The sequence below is a fragment of the Poromitra crassiceps genome, assembly GCF_964638095.1.
Source record: "Poromitra crassiceps genome assembly, chromosome: 18".
Taxonomy (NCBI): domain Eukaryota; kingdom Metazoa; phylum Chordata; class Actinopteri; order Beryciformes; family Melamphaidae; genus Poromitra; species Poromitra crassiceps.
The window spans coordinates 2,922,802-2,943,446 of record NC_139636.1 but is presented as its reverse complement, the minus strand read 5'-3'; the positions used below and the strand labels follow the sequence as shown (position 1 = coordinate 2,943,446).

General features: G+C 43.6%; 1 protein-coding gene across 1 annotated transcript in view; it reads right to left on the bottom strand.

Annotated features, from left to right (window-relative positions):
• Positions 1 to 20,645, bottom strand: part of LOC310793240 (copine-8-like) — a gene marked incomplete at its 3' end in the record, with an annotated part of 97,305 nt that overhangs the window by 13,401 nt on the left and 63,259 nt on the right. Inside the window, exons 7-14 of the mRNA XM_083655016.1 lie at positions 20,352 to 20,415; positions 18,726 to 18,829; positions 17,043 to 17,147; positions 15,068 to 15,109; positions 10,839 to 10,914; positions 7,799 to 7,855; positions 6,981 to 7,042; positions 3,571 to 3,617 (exon numbers count right to left, since the gene is read on the bottom strand). Coding sequence (XP_083511142.1) covers positions 3,571 to 3,617; positions 6,981 to 7,042; positions 7,799 to 7,855; positions 10,839 to 10,914; positions 15,068 to 15,109; positions 17,043 to 17,147; positions 18,726 to 18,829; positions 20,352 to 20,415 — 557 coding nt within the window. The remainder of the gene's footprint in view (positions 1 to 3,570; positions 3,618 to 6,980; positions 7,043 to 7,798; positions 7,856 to 10,838; positions 10,915 to 15,067; positions 15,110 to 17,042; positions 17,148 to 18,725; positions 18,830 to 20,351; positions 20,416 to 20,645) is intronic.

Below are 20,645 nucleotides of genomic sequence, written 5' to 3'. Positions count from 1 at the left end.
CGTGAACGATTCATTTAATTAAAGGTCCCATTCCGTGCAAAAGCTGTTTTTACTTGTAAATGCATATATACTGCTGTCAGCCCTCCCTGTAATGAGTGGTCACACGCTCAGAACTGCCACAGTTGGATTTGTCCCTATACAGCTCTCTCAAGCAGTCTCCTCCAAGCCACACCCCCAAACGCGTCGTTTGCCCAGAGGGGAATCTTGGGGGAATTTCGACGTCACTAGCTTCCTCCTGCATACTGCGCGGGTCCCTCTCACACAAGCTACCTGCACCATTTAGTCTATAGCCACAAAATTAACACTTCTAGCTGGAGCGACGCCAACTGTACGTGATCCAGCAACTGCAGAGGTGCATTCGGTAAGTCTAGGCATTTTGAGATGTCCTCTTTAGCGTAGTACCGTTAAGTTAACGATAACTCGCAACCTAGCGTGCTGGTCCACAGACGCTAATCTGATTGGCCGCTGGGAGCCTGGGGCGGGCTCTCCCTCAGCGGCCAATGGGAACTGTTAGTTCTGAATATATTATAGAAACAGGCCATTCTTGGGAAGCGACCAGATGAGGAAGTGAGAACTCCGTCACAACAAACGGGGTTGCTATATTTTCGATAGATTAATCCAGAATCATGTTTTATGGACCAGAGACACACGTTTTTAAGAGGTTACAGCTGCACGAATTGGGACCTTTAATAAACTACCACCACCCGCCCACATAAGACGGATCTGCGGATAATGACCTGCCACTGTTTAACAACAGCTGCGCTCGCGTGGAAGCGGATCTTACACCGGTGGCCGAGGTGAATAAGATACGGAGTCGCGGGAGTGCGCGTAGGCCGGCTAATTGTTGTTTAACATGCAGGCCAACCGGCTAGGAGCGGGTTATAATACAGATTCCACTGCATGTTAAGAAGTGGCTTAAATGTGTTGACCCCAAAAGAATTTGGTGACAATTGCCACAGCTGCTGATTTGCACTACATGTACTTATTGTCAAATCCAAAGAGGTTTGATGATCACAGCACTTCTCATACACGGCGTCACCCCTCCTTCTGCTGAGAGAGGGGGCTGATATGCAAATGAGTTTATGATGTCATCTGGCCACATCTAGCTACTACTTTCCTTGTCAAATAAGTTGGCAACACTGACTGAAGCCCAGTGAAGAAGACGAGGTAAGAGAGGACGGAGCTAATATTACAGTATGAAGCCTCGCGCTTTGACACTGACAAAATGCAGTCTTAACAACACTCATTTATCCAGTTTGCTAGTACGCTACAGTAGCTGACATTCCAAGTTCAATAGCCATTTGTAGCCTGTAGCTACGTATCTAGGTAAACTAGTTAGCTAGCTGCTGACCTTCAACATCATGAACGTCATGGTCATGAAAGAATGAAAAAATCTGTCATTACCATTCCAAAGCCCTATAATACATGTACATGTTGACAAGAGCTCAGCTCTATCTTTGAGAAATGTTTGTTTAATTAAAACTCAATCTGAGGATAAACCAGAAACGTTCTATTGGGAAAACGTCTCACAGTGAGGATTAAAATATAAGATATGCAACAAAGCTTGGAGCAAAAAGGAATTATAATAGTAAGAAATGGTCTGTTTCATTTGTCTCCTCTTTGTTTTTGGCATCAGCAGATACAGAGGGACAGATAAGAATGAATCATGAAAGACATGTAGTTAGACCAAAGACAGTAGTGAGACTAAAGTAGAAGGAGTCTCTTGAGCTTCAGCCCCTCCACAGAGGGAGGTCGGTGTTCTCAGAACAGGACAGTATATAACAACAACAGTTCAATGGGTGAACCCAAAGAGGAGCCTGGAGCACACGATTCACTGGAAACATATTTTAATAAGGTGATGATTGGAGTCAAAACAGTAGTGGCAAGATTACAAGTGGTTTAAAAAGCCTCCACAGTACAGAAAACAGTCTGTCATTGGCTACTACAGGTGGGAGGGGCATCAATCAATGACTGTAGCCTACCTGTAGCCTGTAGCCTACCTGTACCTGTAAACAACCTGCAGTTAGAAAGCTCATTTTCAGCTTCATCTGCGGTGCACTGTGGCCGCAGCAAGACTGTCCCTGTACTGCTGGTAAAAGACTTCCACCAAATTGTACCTGGATGTAATAATGACATATGAAGGGTAGTGTAGCGGTGAAGCTCCCCGCTGTCAGGTGAAAAGAAGCGGCTGGCAACTGCACATGTATCGGAGGAAGCGTGTGTGTGTCTACAGCTCTCCCCAGATGGGCAGCGACCGGGGCAGCAGGGGGAATTGGCCAAGTACAATTGGGGAGAAAATGGTGGGGAAATCAGAAAAAATAAATAAAATAAAAAATGACGTATGAAGCCCACGGCTGCAAGGAGTAATTAACGTTAGCCTACTAACACTTTCCTCGGTGAGTGAAAAACAAATCCATATTTTATAGCAGCTGTGTGCTGCTGCTAACCCTATAACCCTACCTATACGTCCATGTGAGCCTTTTTACTACATGATTCCAATGGCATTGCTTATTATCTCCCGTGCATTTCATGGTGCGTCTGTGTGTGGGGAGGGAGGGAGAAAGAGAGCGAGAGAGAGAGAGAGAGAGAGAGAGAGCGAGAGAGAGAGAGAGAGAGAGAGAGAGAGAGAGAGAGAGAGAGAGAGAGAGAGAGAGAGAGAGAGGTGCGCAGGGGGGTTTGGGGGGGGCAGTATGTTGTATCAAATGTAATGCCCACCCAGCAATGTGTCTCTCCTGCCGACACTGTCACCCATTGATCTGTTGCTAGTGGTGAGACTCAATTCAATTCAAGTGGATGTATTAATTTCTGACGTGTTCAGAAAGTATTGAGCCACAGTCTGACACATTCTCAGTTTTCTATCAGTAACTCTGTAACTGTGAAAAGTCACAGGTACAAACAAACTGAAAAGTTCTCCTTCAGTTTGCTCTCCACCAAACAGACATAATTATAGGAATAATATCTGTATTACCTCAGCCTTTCTCAAACAAGGTCATTGACATGATTCTATGTTGACAGATTTCTCCAAAATGACGTATTACGTATACATTACCGCCTGAGTGAATAGCTTGAGTGGAGAAGATTGCTCATCTGTGATCTACTTTGCACAATTTTTGGTTTTGTTTTCTTAGTTGTTAAATTGTTTTGCTGTCATTGATCAATGTAGTTCAGCGTTGTGCCTCTATGAACCTTGACTGCAGGGTGAAAGAACTCATTTGATGTGGGTGTAGTGATTTTCAGATTGCCTATTTGTCACACTGACACACAAGCATGACAGAAGAAATTGACAAAAAGACAAATATCATCCTGAGCATAGAAGTTTTGAGCAAAACAGAAATGATAATATTAGTAAAAGATAGTCTAACTTTTGGTTTCATTGCAGCTGATAAAGGTGGAGAGGTGTCATTACACTTTGAAAATTAAAGAATGTCCTATGAGGATTCAGACCCTGTTTACTCATAAAATAGAGCAGAAACAGGAGATCTGATACTGTAGCTAACAGATACGTCTTATCTGTCCAACACACTTATGGGATTTACTTGACAAGAGCAAAGACTTGCTTAAAACACTCACCATTTGATGCTGTGAAATCAATTGCCACTGTGAAATTAATCTGAGTCCTACAAGGGGGAGAAAGAAATCATGTAAAGGAGACATTTGGTGTTATCAAACTTGCTAGATTATAACCACAGCATGTTATCAATCCCGCTAGATTATCAGAACGGAGCGATAACTAGAGTACAGTAATCCTGTCTGCATCCTCTGCACTGCTTTAGAGCTTTAGAGCTTTCGAACAGCTTGCCATTGCAAGGGCCCCGCCGACATTTTTTTGGACGTTTTAATTTTTTGCCATATTTAGAGGAATATCTCATTTTAAATTAACATTAGGATACTGTTGTGATGTAATTATTCAGTATTTTCTCCTTTTCTCACTCATTCAGAGCAAAGAGGGAGATATATAGCATGATGATAATGCTCTATATCTCCCTATTTGCTCTGAATACACAAGTTAACATGACACAGACTTAACATGATAGAAATATTATCAGCAAACTTAATGACTAGACTAATTATTCTGATCTGAATGGCATATATCAAGAAACATTGACTCCTCTCTTTGCTGTATAGTGGGAGGTGCATTTTTGAGTAGGCTATTAACTCATTGAGTGCCAATGACGACTATAGTCATCAATTCAAATAGTAACGTTCAGTGCCAATGACGACTAAAGTCGTCAATTGCGTTTTTTGACGGTGGGACGTGGATCAAAGCCTGATCCATCTCCTGTGAAAGTATGGTGGATGTTGAATGTGTAAAAGCTATTTTACAGACCCATTAGGTGGCGACAGTGCTCTCCAGATTACAGAAAGGCGAGGAAAAAACAGAGAAGAAGTCATGGGGAAACGGAAATCGCATCCGTATGCATCGATATGCATGAAGCATAACGTTAGCTGTGCCTGCAGCAGCCAATCTGCTGCCACAATTGAGCCCCTCCGTGTCCGCTGCGATAGCCCATCCGCATGATTACTTGTGGAGTTGTTATTATTCTCAACTGGAAGCATGGGAGCCGGTGACAAATACACGCGGAACGCTGTAAAAAAGCTGGATGTAGCGCACTTTTCAGTACAGAGCAAACGCAGCAGAGAGCCACCAGAGACACTCCCACGGAGGTGGGGTTTGCAGTTGAGCGGGGTGGGGCACGCAGGGCAGCATACAACACTGACCCAGACAGACCCAGACAGCAGGACAGGATTGGCAAACGCAAGCTAGAATATCTGATGCCCACCAGCAGTAAATCAAGACCAGCAAGAAGCTGCAACCAGCAGCGCACGCAGGGGCCAGCGCTGCTGGTTGCAGCTAAAAAATATTATTTTTCCAAACAAAATTCCTTTGTTTTCACTGTTTTATTGAAGGAAATTATTTTTGAGGTGTGACTACATCAGAAAATATTAGCTTCAGAGTCAGTGAAATGCTTCATTTCACAAAAGGCTAATTATCTCAGCTTCTAATTTGAAATGTCTCTTTTTGGTGAAATCAACCTATATTCTCCGGCTCATAACTAAAGAACGGAAAATGGTATCAATAAACTTTTTTTTGCTGATGATAGAAGAGAGTCTCATCGTTCTTTGGGCGTGTTCGGTGTTTACATAGTAATATCACACAATATTCTGTGGGCCTCGAGAAATCACTGAAAACGCTCTGAAACTCTGGCACTGGGAGCATCCTTTTTCCAAAAGTGGCTGGCACTCAATGAGTTAAAATAGCATGTCAAGTTCACATTTCTTTATTGCCAGATTAAACAATTCGTATTGGTTGTTGGTTGGTTCAACACAACATGTGCGTGCATGCGCGCTTCTTCTTCTTCTCTAGCCTACAAGCATGTAACTTCCTTGATTGTTATTGTTGATAATTCTATTTAAATAGGCTACATTTTCATTTCCCGAAACATTCTTAAACAAGAAAGGAACATAGTGCACTGCAAAATATTTTTAATTACATTTGTAAAAAAAAAAAAATAAAAAAAATTGAACAAATCTAGGGGTGCTGCAGCACCTGCAGCACCCCTACTTCCCGCGGCCCTGGCATAGAAAGACTGAGTAAGTTGGGTGGGGTCATCAAAAGGGGCCTTTCTGTGTGGAGTTTGCATGTTCTCCGTGTGCTCCACTGGGGTTTCGTCCAGATAAGAACCCCCCCGCTAAAAAACATGCAAAACCAACAACAAATGACACAGTAAGCCTGGTGCTGCAATCACTGCAGGAAGTGGTGAAATGGGGGGTAAGGCAGGGGAACGCTGTTCCCCGAGCATAAGTCGGGAGGAAACGGCGTTCTCCCTCAGACACAGAGAGAGTGGGGGTCGGGGGTGCTCTGGCAGGGCACCCGTTAACGAGCCATTTAATCGCCATAGCAACCTCAGCCCAGGCAGGCTCTGTAACCAGCATACAGTGTCACAGGTCCAAACAGTGCTGCCAAATAAGCTTAAGGGCTCTTGAATAGGCTCTTCCACCTTGCTGTGCAGCACATTCAGGTAATTCCCTCACCCTCCCTGTTAGAGAATGAAATTCCACAGCCAAAAGGTAAACAGTGAACCACTTGAAGGAAACCAGTTGAAATGAAATGATGGAGCCAGGAGTCAGAAGAAGTCGTCTGATATGATGTATTTAACATAGATCTTGGCCAAGAGCAAGAGATGCACTCTTGTATATTCACGGATGGATACACAGGCTTACATACATTGAACAGAAAGTCAAAGATACTTATAGGACACACATCAGATGACATGTCTTGACGCACACTTGAAGGCCACTCTGTAGACTCAACCTATCTGTTATTCTGGCCCTGTAGAGAGCACCGTGGCACGGTGACAGGGCACAGTGTGCGATAGAGAGGAGCTGCAAATGTAAGGTACAAGTTATCTAAATACGTCTGTCTGTGTATGTCCAAAGGTTATCCAAATATGATGTTTATCTGTGTATGTACACAGGTCATCTAAATATGAAGTATGTCTGTGACTGTGTCATAACTATATGTAACTAAAATGGAAATGTATATGAATATATTAATAACTAGTGATTGTCCAAATAAAGGCTAATGTGATGTAAATTTTCTCTATCACTCCCTGAAGCTGTGACGTTCATGAGACAGCTACAGTACGTTAACAGCCACTTTCAGTCTCTCTCTCCAGTCCACTAATTCTGTCCTGGTAGCCACATAATGCTATGCATTGCAATGCTATGCATATCCTAAAGCCATGAAAATCAGGGCTGCTTTGATTGAGCCACTCTTGGTCTATTTTGCATCAGCAGAGCTGTACACGCACTCTCTCTGATTGCACATCAACAAGGCGTTGTTTTCTTATGGCATTAGTCATATGCCTTGATATCATCCCCAAATCAACATACATCGGCTTAATAATTATAATTAGGCTGTTTTTGCTGAAACATGCAGTGGAGAGCAGAGCAGAGGAGAAGATTTATTCTGAACTTACCCGCCTTTGATGTAGTCCAGGAAGGAAAGCTCTGTGTCCACCAGGCAGGACAGGAGCGTCACCTGACAAATAGGAAAAGTTTAGAGTTTAAGAGGAAGAGGAAGAGGGCAATGTTTTTTTTTTACAGAATGTGCAGATTCTGTGAATTTAGCACCTGGTTTTGAGACTTCTTTTCAGACAATGATGCCATACATTTCTAATGGAAAGTAAAGGATACAGCTGCTGTGCTTTTTTTAATACATTTGTAGTAGTGACTGATGTATCCGGATTTACAAATTTTACCAAGAATGGTGGTTGTTTTTGAGAGAAATATCCCTCTATGCAATGACAATGTTGGTTAAGAAATTATTTCAACAAATATTATTCTGCCAAAATGCCACAAGGCACTTGACTGGCCCGATCATTTTTTCCGATCGAGAAATCGTCCTTGAATAGAGCAACACCAGACTCTGTAAATCGCTCGACCAAATATGAAGAGAGGATGGGTCGCGATTCATGAGTCTGGAACCAGGCTATGGAGGTGCCTCAATTCAAGTCAAAACAACATGGCACATTACCAAAACCCAAATGTGCTCAAAACAAGACAAGGTACAAAAACAGATTTTGTTTGTTTGTTATTGTTACACTGAGCATGCATGTCTTTTCAACATGGTTGTTAGCTCATATTGGTACCAGATCGGGGTTACATACAAATATGCACGGTCATCCAAAAAACATCAGATATGAGCAGTCAATCAGAATTAAGCAAGAGGGCTTTCAGTGTGAACATAGCCTTGCAAGGTCCCATGATGCCACTTTCTGACTCACTGCTGACTCACCGTTCCTGAGTTTTGGTACTTCTTCTTCTTCTTGCCTTTCTTCTTTGGATTTAGCACCTGTGGAGAAAACAGCAGCAGCTGCAATTCACTTTGTTGTGTCCCATTAATCAACAGGTGCACTTCTGCTTCTGTGTTCAAATCAAATTAGAGGGATGAGAGAAATGATTACCAAACACACTCTATTTACACCACGGAAGGTTTCTCAGGAGATTTCTCAGCGCTTCAATTGTCATTTTGTCATTGTCATAACAGTTCGCCTTTTTTATGTTTGAGTTTACGTATTTTCCTTTTGATGAAGTCTATTAGACTGTTATGTTTACTGTTTTTTTCACTTCATGTATTGTTTTAACTGTTTGAAATAAATCGTTTCAATCAATCAATCAATATTACACAGTTGTGAAGGATTGAACTTGTGACTTTGCAGTAAAACAGTAAACAGGACAGTGTCACTAATCACCAGGCAAAAGCATACTAAGGTAAAGCGTCAAGACAGCGGTGTGTGAGGGAGAAAACACACTGCCTGGTGTGTCAGGTTGGCCACGTATGACTCAGGGGGTTCCTCAAGCGCCGGTAGCGGGATAAATCTCCACCTACTGAGTATCATCCCATACTCTCTGGCTTTACAGAAATATAGAGAAAGCCTCATGGTGCTGACAGATCCTCTCTGTAAACATTCAGATCTGTGGCAGAGCAGAAACTCTGATCAGATCTGCCAGCTCAGTATTGCAGACCAGGGAAAATGGCATCATCACATTTCTTTGTATCTGTCACTACTATGCAGATGGCCCAAAGATACAAGAACACGTATTTTCCCTGATGCTGATGCTGATGCTGATGCTGATGCTGATGCTGATGCTTGTGAGATGAATCTGGCAGGTTACCGAAAACACATCTGGACAATATCCTCCATAAGCATCTGTGACAGATAAGCTCTCCCCATCCTCTCCACAAATGTTATGTGTCAGGTCTACAGTGGCAGCCACCGCAAAGTGCTGCTCCCAGCTGGACTCCTGTCATACCAAATTTGTTACACTATAAAGGACATTTCTTTAGAGAGACTAAGGACATCTATATGGTTTATTAAGAGGTTGAATTGGTTTAAGTTATGTAATGTTATGTTATGTTAAGTTTATGCAGTTGGGTTTCTGTTTTATCTTTGTTTAAAGGAGATTTCGGAATGTTTCAACCTGGACCCTATTTTCGCATTTGTTTATGTATAACTGTCATGTGAGCACATTTTGTTTTAAATTGGTTCAGTATTGACTAAGATCTAATTGATGCAGTATTGACTAAGATGGTATGTGTAAAAAGCTTGTATACCGTGGGAGTGGACAGACACAGGGCCTTGTTGTCCAGTGGATGTTCTTTACAATTCAAATGACTGTGTGAGATGTCACAGTCAAGAAAAACAAAAGTGCTAAACAAATGGAGAAGCAGCAGTGACCCTGAGGAAGAAGCAGCAGTGACCCTGAGGAAGGCTCTGGGAAATGTCTCGGCTCCAAATACATTTTAAATCAACATGAGCAGCATTTTCCATCCTGCATGTCATTCCCCATTAGAGTGTCCCACACATTTTAAATGACCAAAGATCAAGGCAATTTAAATCAGCAAAGGAATTTCCACAAGCCACAGATTCAGTCCATTACCAATCCCTGATTTATTTGTCCAGTCGCCCAGCCGTAGTTTAAATCTGGCTCAAGACATGTCACTTGTCATCCTCTCTCTCTGCCTCTTCTCTCTTTACTGTCTACTTCCTCTCCAGGGGTGGCCAAGCTACGGCCCATGGGCCAACTGCGGCCCGCGGGCCGTTTTTAAGTGGCCCGCCATTAATACTGAATTTTGGTGAAATTATCTCCATCTTAACCTGTTGGCGAATGAATTGAAAAGAAAATTAGAAAAGATTCAGAAATAGCCATTGTAACAGGTGAGCACATCAATAAACTACTACTATGTGTCATATATTTATTTAGGTAGAAAATGAATGTTTGATGGCACAGGGGTTTTCTGGTCTAATTCCCCCCCGCCCCCGAGTCTAAAAAACAGGTTGAAATCTGCCGTGCTTAATATTATTTTTGTGTATGAGAACCGCTGACTTAACATACGGTACTGTATGCTAAGGTGTTAGCATGCACAGCAGAGACACACTCAGTCCTCACTTCAGATATTGGGTAAGGTGACCGACGGGCCGAACTCCCCAAAATTTGGTATTTTTCCTCGAAGATTAAAATTATGTCACTAAGGCCATGTTCAGACTAGGAGGCCAAATCTGATTTGTGAACTTTAGTGACCTATTAATGATTCTATCCAGATTGGTTTTATGAGTCTGGACACTCCAAGTCTGATTTGTGTCACTTGTCCCAAACCACATATGGAGGTCTGGACACACAGATCCGACTTGAACACTTGCCCAAATCAGATTTGTGGCAGTGCGGACACACTCCCAAATCAGATTTGGGAAACCAATCAAGATAATGATGATTAATGACTTTAGCAGCAAATCGGATTTGCCTGTAATGTGAACATGGCCTTAGAGGGATTTCAGAGGGGTGGTAGACTATATGAGATCAGTGTACCTACAAGAGAAAATTATATTATAACATCAAGCAAGTGATCTACTAGCCTGCCAAAGATAAAGCCTATACAATTGGCAAGACACTGAAATTGGAAAAAGACAATGAATAGCGGCAGGTAATGTCATGTTTTCACACAAGCGATTGATAGCTAGATGGCTGACTGCTGATGCCTTCCACTTTAATCATAATTTTCCTCAACCTGATCACCACATTGATGTGAGGAGACTTGCAGATACACATCAGACCTGATCACCACAGTCATGTGAGGAGCCCAGATACACATCAGACCTGATCCCCACAGTGATGTCAGAAGCCTTGAGATACACATCACACCTGATCACCACAGTGATGTCAGGAGACTTGCAGATACACATCAGGTGTGTGTGTGTGTGTGTGTGTGTGTGTGTGTGTGTGTGTGTGTGTGTGTGTGTGTGTGTGTGTAGGTGTAGGTGTGTGAAGAATGTCACCTCATAGATGTGGAACTGAGATTGGCCTCTGGACATTTCTCTGTAGCTGGTGCTGAACTGGCCGATAAAGTCGTGACTGGAAAAAATGAAAACACAAAGTCACATTCCTTCCTATCTGAAACCCCCACATGGAGGTTCTCTCCTCTGATCATGTGAAGTAGCTACATGCAGGTTCTCTCCTCTGATCATGTGAAGTAGCTACATGTAGGTTCTCTCCTCTGATCATGTGAAGTAGCTACATGTAGGTTCTCTCCTCTGATCATGTGAAGTAGCTACATGTAGGTTCTCTCCTCTGATCATGTGAAGTAGCTACATGTAGGTGTTTGATGTCATGTGAAGTAGCTACATGTAGGTGTTTGACGAAGCTACATACGGTTTTCATGGAATTGTATGAGGCTGTGGGTTTATAGTGTGTGTGTACGTTTGTGTATATACATGCATATATATGTACAGTATGTATGTGTATGCATGAGCATGTGGGGAGGAGCGTGAAAGTTGGGATATGCATATAATATAGGGATGTATGATTTTGTTTATGAATGATTGGGGGGCAGGACTCGATAAGCCTAGGCTTCTTCCTGCCCCTTTTCAAACAGTTCACCTTTTTTATGTTTGCGTTTACGTATTTTCCTTTTGATGAAGTCTATTAGACTGTTATGTTTACTGTTTTTTTTCACTTTATGCATTGTTTTAACTGTTTGAAATAAATCGTTTCAATCAAATCAATCAAATAGTGATTTTACAACTCTTCTTAGCTGTTGTAAAATCACTGTATGGCCTCTTGGGGCTTATTTAACAAATTTAACATGAGAGGAAGGGGGTTGTGGGCACATTTACCACTGGTACAGGGTTGTGGCACGAGGCGAAGCCGAGTGCTATAAACCCTGTACCAGTGGTAAATGTGCCCACAACCCCCGACCTCAAGTGTTAAATTTGTTTTCTACAACAGCTACCAAATAATATAAAAAATACACAATTGTAACATCCAATTCATTTATTTATAATCATTACTGGTTTCAGAATACATTTATCCTTCCGCCACAGAATATAGTTCCATACACAAGATCAATGATTGCACTAAACATTTAGTTGCCTTTGAGCCAAAAAACAACTAACCTATTCCTTAACGGGATTCACAGTTATTGATACATTGCCTGTAAAAGTACAGTTATTTAAACAGTTATCTAAAGCAGCCCGTTTTGGTGGTGGTGTGTTGATATCTGGTGACGGCAGAGGGCGTTTGTTTGTTTGACAGTCCCAGGTTCGGGGTCCGGGCGCTAGTCCGACCTCCCGCTAGTCCGACCTCCCGCTAGTCCGAACACGTGACAACTCAAGCTCAGCCAGTTCTCTCTCCCCAATTTCACCATGTCGTTCTTTGTTCACTTCACCTTCATCTTCATCTAACCACTGCTCAAAACTCAATCCACCCAGTAAATCAAACGTTACTACGAAATCGGACATTTCCTTGTTACAGATCGGCCATTTCCTTGTTGAAGATTTGCAGACTGACAGGCTAACAGTGGGCGGAGTCAGCACAGGGAACGGAGTCAGCATCAGGGAGCGGAGTGATACTGCGGTTGGAGCCGAACTGTAGATTGTTGGCGTATTTACCACTGTTGCTAGCCAATCAGAATCCAGTATTCACTCATGCCGTTGTAGAATGCTGAATTTGAAACCTAGCTTATTTCCTATCAGCTATTGTATTACAGGAAGTAAGCTAGGGGCAATTTAGAATGTTTATGTCAAGTTAAAACCATCAGGAACAGCTCTAGCCTGGTTAAACCATCCGCTCACATGAACTCACATTCGGGTGGGCGTTTTCAGAAATTTCAAAGTCCACGGGTCAATCAGGGACCTGCCTCGTAGTTGACATTGTAACCGGCCAATCAGGGACGGCACTGGCAAATCAGTAATGGCTGCTCCAATGGCTCTGCGGCTCCCGAAGCAACGAGCAGTAACGTTAACGTTCGTAGAGTTTATACTGTGCACCCATAAGTGCAGCTATTACATTTGGATTTGGATTTGACTGGATCCGACGCTGATTGGCTGAAGGACTGGATTTGGCAACGCTGATTGGCTGAAGGAGTTGTCTGTCAATGCAAGTACTCCCACCCACTGAAAACACTGGGGCGGGCTGGAGGCCAGATGGAATCGCAGAGCGAGAGAGAATGTGAGTATACGTGATCCGGATGGTTTTAACAGCTCTGGGCCGTGAAGCAAATTGAACATGGTGGCCAAGCTCGGTATTGCAAGTCATGCGACGCGCTGCGGCCCAGAAACAGTTTTTCCCGTCCACTTACATGAGGAAAGAAGCAGCTGTAAAACTCCAGGAAAATGTTTCTGGGTGTCTCAAAGATAAAAACCACTCTTGGAATTATCAAGTTTTAAATTATTATTTTAAATAATTATTTTCTTTAGAAGCCACCAAGAGCCATTTTCTGGAGCTCCCTCTCTCTATATGGCTCTGGCCACTATAACTCTGGGCCGTGGGCTCACTCATGAACACATGTGCACATGACCGTGGCCTCACTCATGAACACATGTGCACATGACCGTGGCCTCACTCATGAACACATGTGCACATGACCGTGGGCCGCACATCACATAAGAAAACCCCTTCAAAATGACCAGCCTGGTTACCACAGGCGTGTGCATAGCAACCAGCCTGGTTACAAGAGGAGTGTGCATAGCAACCAGCCTGGTTACCAGAGGAGTGTGCATGGCAACCAATTGAATAATTTGATGGAAATAATCAGCACAGCTGGAACCAGGGCAAGATATTAGGGCAGCTAAGGGAAAATATGCCTTTGCAATTTCATAAAATGCCTGTGAAATTAAAAACTTAGGGGGGCAAAATATGCCCCCTTTTCTGCATTTCACCCTGTTCACCTTTTTTTTCTGTTTAGCTGTGAAATATTCACGCCTCGATGGGCCTACTGTCCCCTGCGGGCCACCGTAGGTGATTTATGGGAGCCCATGACTGGGTGATTCTTTCTAAAGCACTCCTAGCGAGAAAAACTGAGTGTTTGATCAGAAAATAATGGTGTATGCAGTCTGGAGCAGGAGAAAATATTGGCACCATGCTGCCTGCCAGCAGTAGGAGAAAATATAGACCCCACAGAAACCACGGCACCAGTAATAAATAAACACATCGTACAACAATTAACAGTTGAGGGGTGAAAGATGGACTGGCCTGGGACAGACTCTTCTGCCAGCAACCAGCAGGAAATAAATTACAACAAATCCTACTGGAACAAATTGAGTTGACCGTTTATTTGCCAATATGCAAGTGCACAATTTCATAAGTCAATAAGATTGCAAAAAAGGACCACCTACTCAAATTATGTTTCATTCTGTGAATCCATCTGGACTCCGAGCTGTGCACAGTCATTTCAGTGGGTGGAAGTAGCCAGTCCTTCAGCCAATCAGCGTCGGATCCAGTCAAATCCAAATCCACACAGCTTTTCCGCCGAGAAACTCCGCGGTTGCATATTGCTGTTCTTGTTTAATTGTTGTTATTGAGTCTATTTCTGCATTACCTGCACTTATGGCTGTGTAAACTCGACGGAAGTTGACATTACTGCTCGAGCCTGGTAGCCACCGAGGCAGCCATTGCAGTTTGCCAGCGGCGTTCCTGATTGGCTGGTTACAATATCAATGACGAGGCAGGTCCCTGATTGGCCCGTCCACATTGTGGATTCTGAAAATGCCCACCCTGGGCCGGAGGCCAGACGGTCTCGCAGAACGAAACAGAATGTGAGTTCATGTGCCCGGATGGTTTACCAGGCTACCAAAAACGTCCTTAAACATAAAATGAATGGGGGAGGAGGGGGGAAGGGGGGGTGGAGCCATCTGAAAAAACAGCAAATTTCTCAACTTTGTCTAAATGCATCTTAGACCCAACAGATTTCTTGGCGGAAACTCTTCGTTAAAACATTTAAATAAATGATTTCCTCAAAAGCAACAGTTGCATTAACTTCTTGGACATAATACACGACATCTTAAATTTACTCCCTGAATGACTTCAACTCTCTCTCCGGATTTCAATGGTGGTTCAGGAAACATTAATAGTTAATGTTAAGTTAAAATAGCAGTTTCTGTGTGGTTTTCCCTCACGGCAGCTGTGTGTCACTAAAACAACAGCAGGAGTGTAACCTTGACATGCAGCATCAGGACCATCAGCACACAGTGCAGAACACAGCTTATCACTTTAGAGCATGTTCCCTCACCCTCCATCTCGGTCCCAGTCGTACACCTCCACCTTAATGCTCCTGTGGGGGAGAGAGAAGGGGCAGAGGGGGGAGGGTGGAGGAGGTGGTGGAAATCCCATTAAAAAACCAATTAGCGCCACTGATTTAGAGTCTTTCTGCTTAAAAGGCTGGCAGCTCGTCCGTGGGAGATGCAGAACGCGGCCTTAAGTAGGGGAAGTCTCTCACACTTGGGGATTACAGTTAGGGCTTTTCACACTACACTTAGCCAGGATTAAAGGGGTCATGAAACACTTAATCATTATGACTCTAGTTCATTTGCATTTCACAAAAAAAGACAGGACACTGCTTTCAAGTCTGACATTTACCTAGATTTGCTGGAAAGATGAACAACAGTTCACCTTTTCACCAACTGAGGCACTGCTTGATGACATCACTAGGCTAGTTAAGTGTTTGGTATCAAGTATTATTAAGTATTTTGAACTCTAAGAGGCTCACAGCATGCTGTTGTGTTTCTAAATGGGATTGTGGTTGTTTTGATTCATCAAAATGTTCAAAATCCTTACTACTGTACTGTACAGCCACCCTAGTCATGTCATCAAGCAGTGCACTAGCTGCCGAAAAGCTGAAATGTTGTTCAACTTTCTAGCAAAGCTAGGTCAATTTCAGACTTAAAAGCAGTGTCCTGTCTTGTCTGAGGTGAAATGCAAATGAACTAGAGTCATATGATCAAATGTCTCATGTCTCTCTTAGCCTGGGGCTAATGGAGCTGTTAGCCCCAGGCTAAGAAAGCTTTCACACTTGCGGTAGCCGGCAATTTTTGGACTTGCCAAAAAGCTGTTTTCAAGCAAAAAAAACAACGTATCAAGTTTTAATATTTTTTGGGATGAGAATGTAACATCCAAATATGTGACCAGTTTATCAGAATAACGCCTATTTGGACATTTTTAACAAGCAGTGACGAGTGCTGGCTGTGACCGGTCGGACTAGCTAGTATCTGTCAACCCAGCTGGCAGTGAGAAAACACTGTCGACGTGCTTAATTGTAACTAACGTTATGCCGTCACTCCTCGCAGCAGTAACGCTATGAGCATGTCACTGAAGCTGGCCACACTGGCCGCAGTGTAGCTGCTGAATGTTGCCAAACTTCATCCATAGTTTACGGTTTATCGATGTTTACAATGCAACCCGGCCGGCTAACTCTGAACCGGAAAAACGAATACAATAGACCCTTCTCACGGGGCCATTTTGTGCCGAAAAGGCAGGTTAAACACAGGTGCAAGCAAAACACTAATGAGGGTTTCCAACTTCCATGATTGGAATTTGGAAACCCTCATTAGTGTTCTGCTTGCACCTGTGTTTATTCTGCCTTTTCGACACAAAATGACCCCCGTGAAAAGGGTCTATTGCGTCCGACACGGAAGAGAAAAAGTGGGCGGGGCAACATAAGGTGAATAGCTCTCAGTGCAGGAAAACATGAAGACCAGGTAAAGCCCTTGCCATCTGCATAATGTCTCTGTGGGATCCATCAGTGCGCCTCCTACCAGAGATGGGGACTTGGACTTGGGACTTGGACTTGAGTCGCACTTAAGTCTCACTCACAGTGACTTGAGACTTGACTTGAAACTCGTCCTCAAAGACTTGAGACTTGACTTGGACTTGAGTTTTGGGACTTGTGAACAATCTTTTTTTTTTTTTTTTGGTGCATTAACATCTATAAATCTAATTCTATACTGACAAATCTATACTGATGTCATCCAATCAATGCTGATACTGTATTCTAATAGATAAGGAGTGAGGATAATACAGTACATGGCTACATGCTTTGAATTCCTTAGTTTTAGCTATGCAGTGTTCAAAGCAGACCGGATGGCATCCAGCAGATGATAGAACGCTCATCCATAAAAGACTTGAGACTTGACTTGGACTTGAGCTCAAAGACTTGAGACTTGACTTGGACTTGCAAAAAATGACTTGTGAGCATCTCTGCCTCCTACCTGTCATAGTCTCCGTTACACAGCGCTCTGACGGGAATCTTAAAGGCTTGCCACACTGGATCCAGAGTGTTCTTCACCACCTCTGTCTTGTGGCAGATGGTATACCTGTGGCACACACACACACACACACACACACACACACACACACACAAAGCTGTTAACACAGGGCAGATGTTACCTGAAGATCAAAGCAGTCCTGTGTGTGTGTGTGTGTGTGTGTACGACCTCTCTGTGTTAACAAGGGAATGACTGGGATGTAGGAGTATTTAAGAAAGTGTGCTCCTTGGCTGAAAAGCGTTCTCTTCACAGGCCGTCCTCGCAAGGAAAACGACAACATTGCTTTATCTACAAGCAGGTTCAAATGTTTACGAATCCGACCTATTGTGGTCGTGTGAGTAAGTGCATGCGTGCGCTGCATTATGCGAGAGTCTGGGGCTGTAATCAGGAAGTAACGGCATCCTCTGGCGGTCTTTAACATAACGACAGTGAGACTGGGCATTCGTACCAGGGCAGTTTTTGCAAATTCGCACAAGATTACATACAATGTCAATGCATTCGGCAACGAGGCAAGTGACGTGAATTCCCGTGGTGTGAATGACACAATATTCGCCTCGTCGCCCATTTACTTGAGTTGAAATTTTTAAACTTTGGCAAATAATAACCAACGTTTAAACATAACCAAAACTTAAACAAATCAACCAACGCGAGGTGTATCACTTGCACACACCGTTTCGCTCATACAGTATGTCATTTTGGGTATGTAAGTGTGGTGTGAGGATGTGTTGTGTAGCAGCTATAGTGTGGCTCTCTGTAGCCGCAGCAGGCTGCTGTTTTAGCCTGTAGCAGCTATAGTGTCTCTCTCTGTAGCCGCAGCAGGCTGCTGTTTTAGCCTGTAGCAGCTATAGTGTGGCTCTCTGTATCCGCAGCAGGCTGCTGTTTTAGCCTGTAGCAGCTATAGTGTCTCTCTCTGTAGCCGCAGCAGGCTGCTGTTTTAGCCTGTAGCAGCTATAGTGTCTCTCTCTGTATCCGCAGCAGGCTGCTGTTTTAGCCTGTAGCAGCTATAGTGTGGCTTTCTGTAGCCGCAGCAGGCTGCTGTTTTAGCCTGTAGCAGCTATAGTGTCTCTCTCTGTAGCCGCAGCAGGCTGCTGTTTTAGCCTGTAGCAGCTATAGTGTCTCTCTCTGTAGCCGCAGCAGGCTGCTGTTTTAGCCTGTAGCAGCTATAGTGTCTCTCTCTGTAGCCGCAGCAGGCTGCTGTTTTAGCCTGCGGCCCAACATGTAGACGGCTTCAACAAATACCCAGCTGCACAAAAAGAGAATGTGTTAAGTGCAGGACGCTGAAGTCGACTTCAATAAAAGCATCTAACTCCAATTCATCTGCGGACAGTATAAGCTCCTCTTTGTTAATGGCTGGACAGTATAAGTCGCATAAAGCACAGAGAATTATGGATGGCTATGATGTAACATCAAGGAGACAGTTTAGCTCTTACATCGTCCGTATGGGAGCTTTTTGGAGCGTGAACAATCTTGCTACTCTATGTGTCTCTATGCATTATAAGCTGATGTTCTTCAGTGTGTGTGTGTGTGTGTGTGTGTGTGTGTGTGTGTGTGTGTGAAAAGCACAGAAATAGAGATAGATACTTCCAATATCTACAAATAGCACGGGGAAATTGCTTGTCAACTTACGAGCCGTCTTCGTTACTGCGATAAAAGACGAGAAAAGGGTCAGATTTCCCAAAGAAGTCCTTTTTATCCAGCTTGTTGCCGCAGAACTGCAGCATCACCGACTCCTAAAGAGGAAGCAACATCAATAAAAATAGAACAGATCAGAAGCTGAGGTCTGCTAAAACCACACGAGTTCCCAATGTAATCAAAACAAACAGTCTATTCCCTATTGTATGTCGAGCAAACAGTATGCCACCAAGACAAATGCTGGTAGGTTCTTGGTGAATAAAGGGATTAGGAAAGTCGAAACGATCATTCTGATTTCTGTATTATCACCTAAATGCAGCATGGGATTCTTGTAAATTATTTATCTATTTATTTTTTCCCCAGGATTCCCCGTTCCATTTTCTCCCCAAGTGTACTATTCCATCTGCTGATCTGGGGAGCTCTGTAGACTTGGACATGCTTCCTCCGATGACAGCGAGGAGGTTCACCGGCAGAACGTAGAGCGTTGGAGAATCACGCTATTCCCCCCAGTTCCCCTCACCACTGAACAGACCGACCAGAGGAGGCGCTAGTGCAGCGACCAGGACACATACCCTCATTCCAGCTTCCCACCCGCAGACACAGCCAGTTGTGCGTGTATGGACGCCCCAGACCAAGCCGGAGGTAACACAGGAGTGACAGGACGACCCTCGTGTTGGTAGGCAGGGGATCTAGCCCACCACCTGGACACCCCATCATTGTTTCTAATTGTGTTATCACAATAAGTGAAATGTACACACAGTACTGGTTCAATACCAGTGCCAAAAGAGTTTTATCATCTATGATACTCTCACCAAAGTGTTCTCCAAGCTGAAACTACATTTCATCACACATGATTACACTGTTCCATATCGTCAATATGATATCTCCAATTTATGATGTGCAACAAAGTGTTGTCATTTACTTCTCCCAGTCCACTTTGCCCTCACCCTGCCTCGACTATGTCCACTTCCGTTTCTTACATTTCCCAAAGTGTTCTGCAGCTGAAACATGACATCAATGCCAAACAGTCATGTCTTGCTCTGATTCCCAGTGCTTCTGAACTGGTGCCAGCAGCAAAACTCACTAACAGAGCCAACAGACGGACACCCAAGTGACCTAAAACCCCTGAGCAAAAACTACTACAAACACACACTTGATAAAGACACACATGACACACTTGAAAGCAAAAGACAGGGGTTTTTAGATAATACATTTAGAATCGACGTCAAAATTATGTTATTGCTGTAATAACAAGTAATATCTTCAGTGTATTGTAAAACTGATATCACTGTTGAAATGCAGTGAAGTAAAGTATTGGGAAAGAGTTCTGTGCTGTAGCTGCTTATAGGAGAATTAAAGGATTAAAGGAAATGTCATGTTTTTACAACCTGGACCTTATTTTCACCTTAGTTTATGTTAAACCAGTCACCCAAGAGACATTTCTCAGATTGACGCAGTATTGAGCTAGAACGTGCCGCAGAACGGCCTGCAACAGAGGCTGTAGGGGGCGGGGCATGTTGCAACCGTGCATGTTGTACGTCCTGTCCAAAGGTTCTTTTCTGCCACGCACCGGCTCATATCTGATAGATGAACCAAGAGAGGAAGCAGATGTCTCCTCACCCTGCAGTTGCTCAGCTCCTCTGCTCTCACCATGATGGTGCCGCATTTCCTCCCTGGGATTCCCCTAGGAAAAAGAAAGAAAAGGTTGACGGTTCAAATCAACACAGCAGTGAGGAAAATCTTGAAAATGCACTGATGTGCCCTTGAGCAAGGCTCCAAACCTGTGGCAGGAGACTGCGGCAGCAGCAGCATCAGGTAGAGTCCAGGAGTGAATGCGTGATTATGTGAAATTCTCTCTCAGGCCTTTGCTCATGTGTTCATACTCAAGTGACATTGTGAAATAAAAAAGAACCT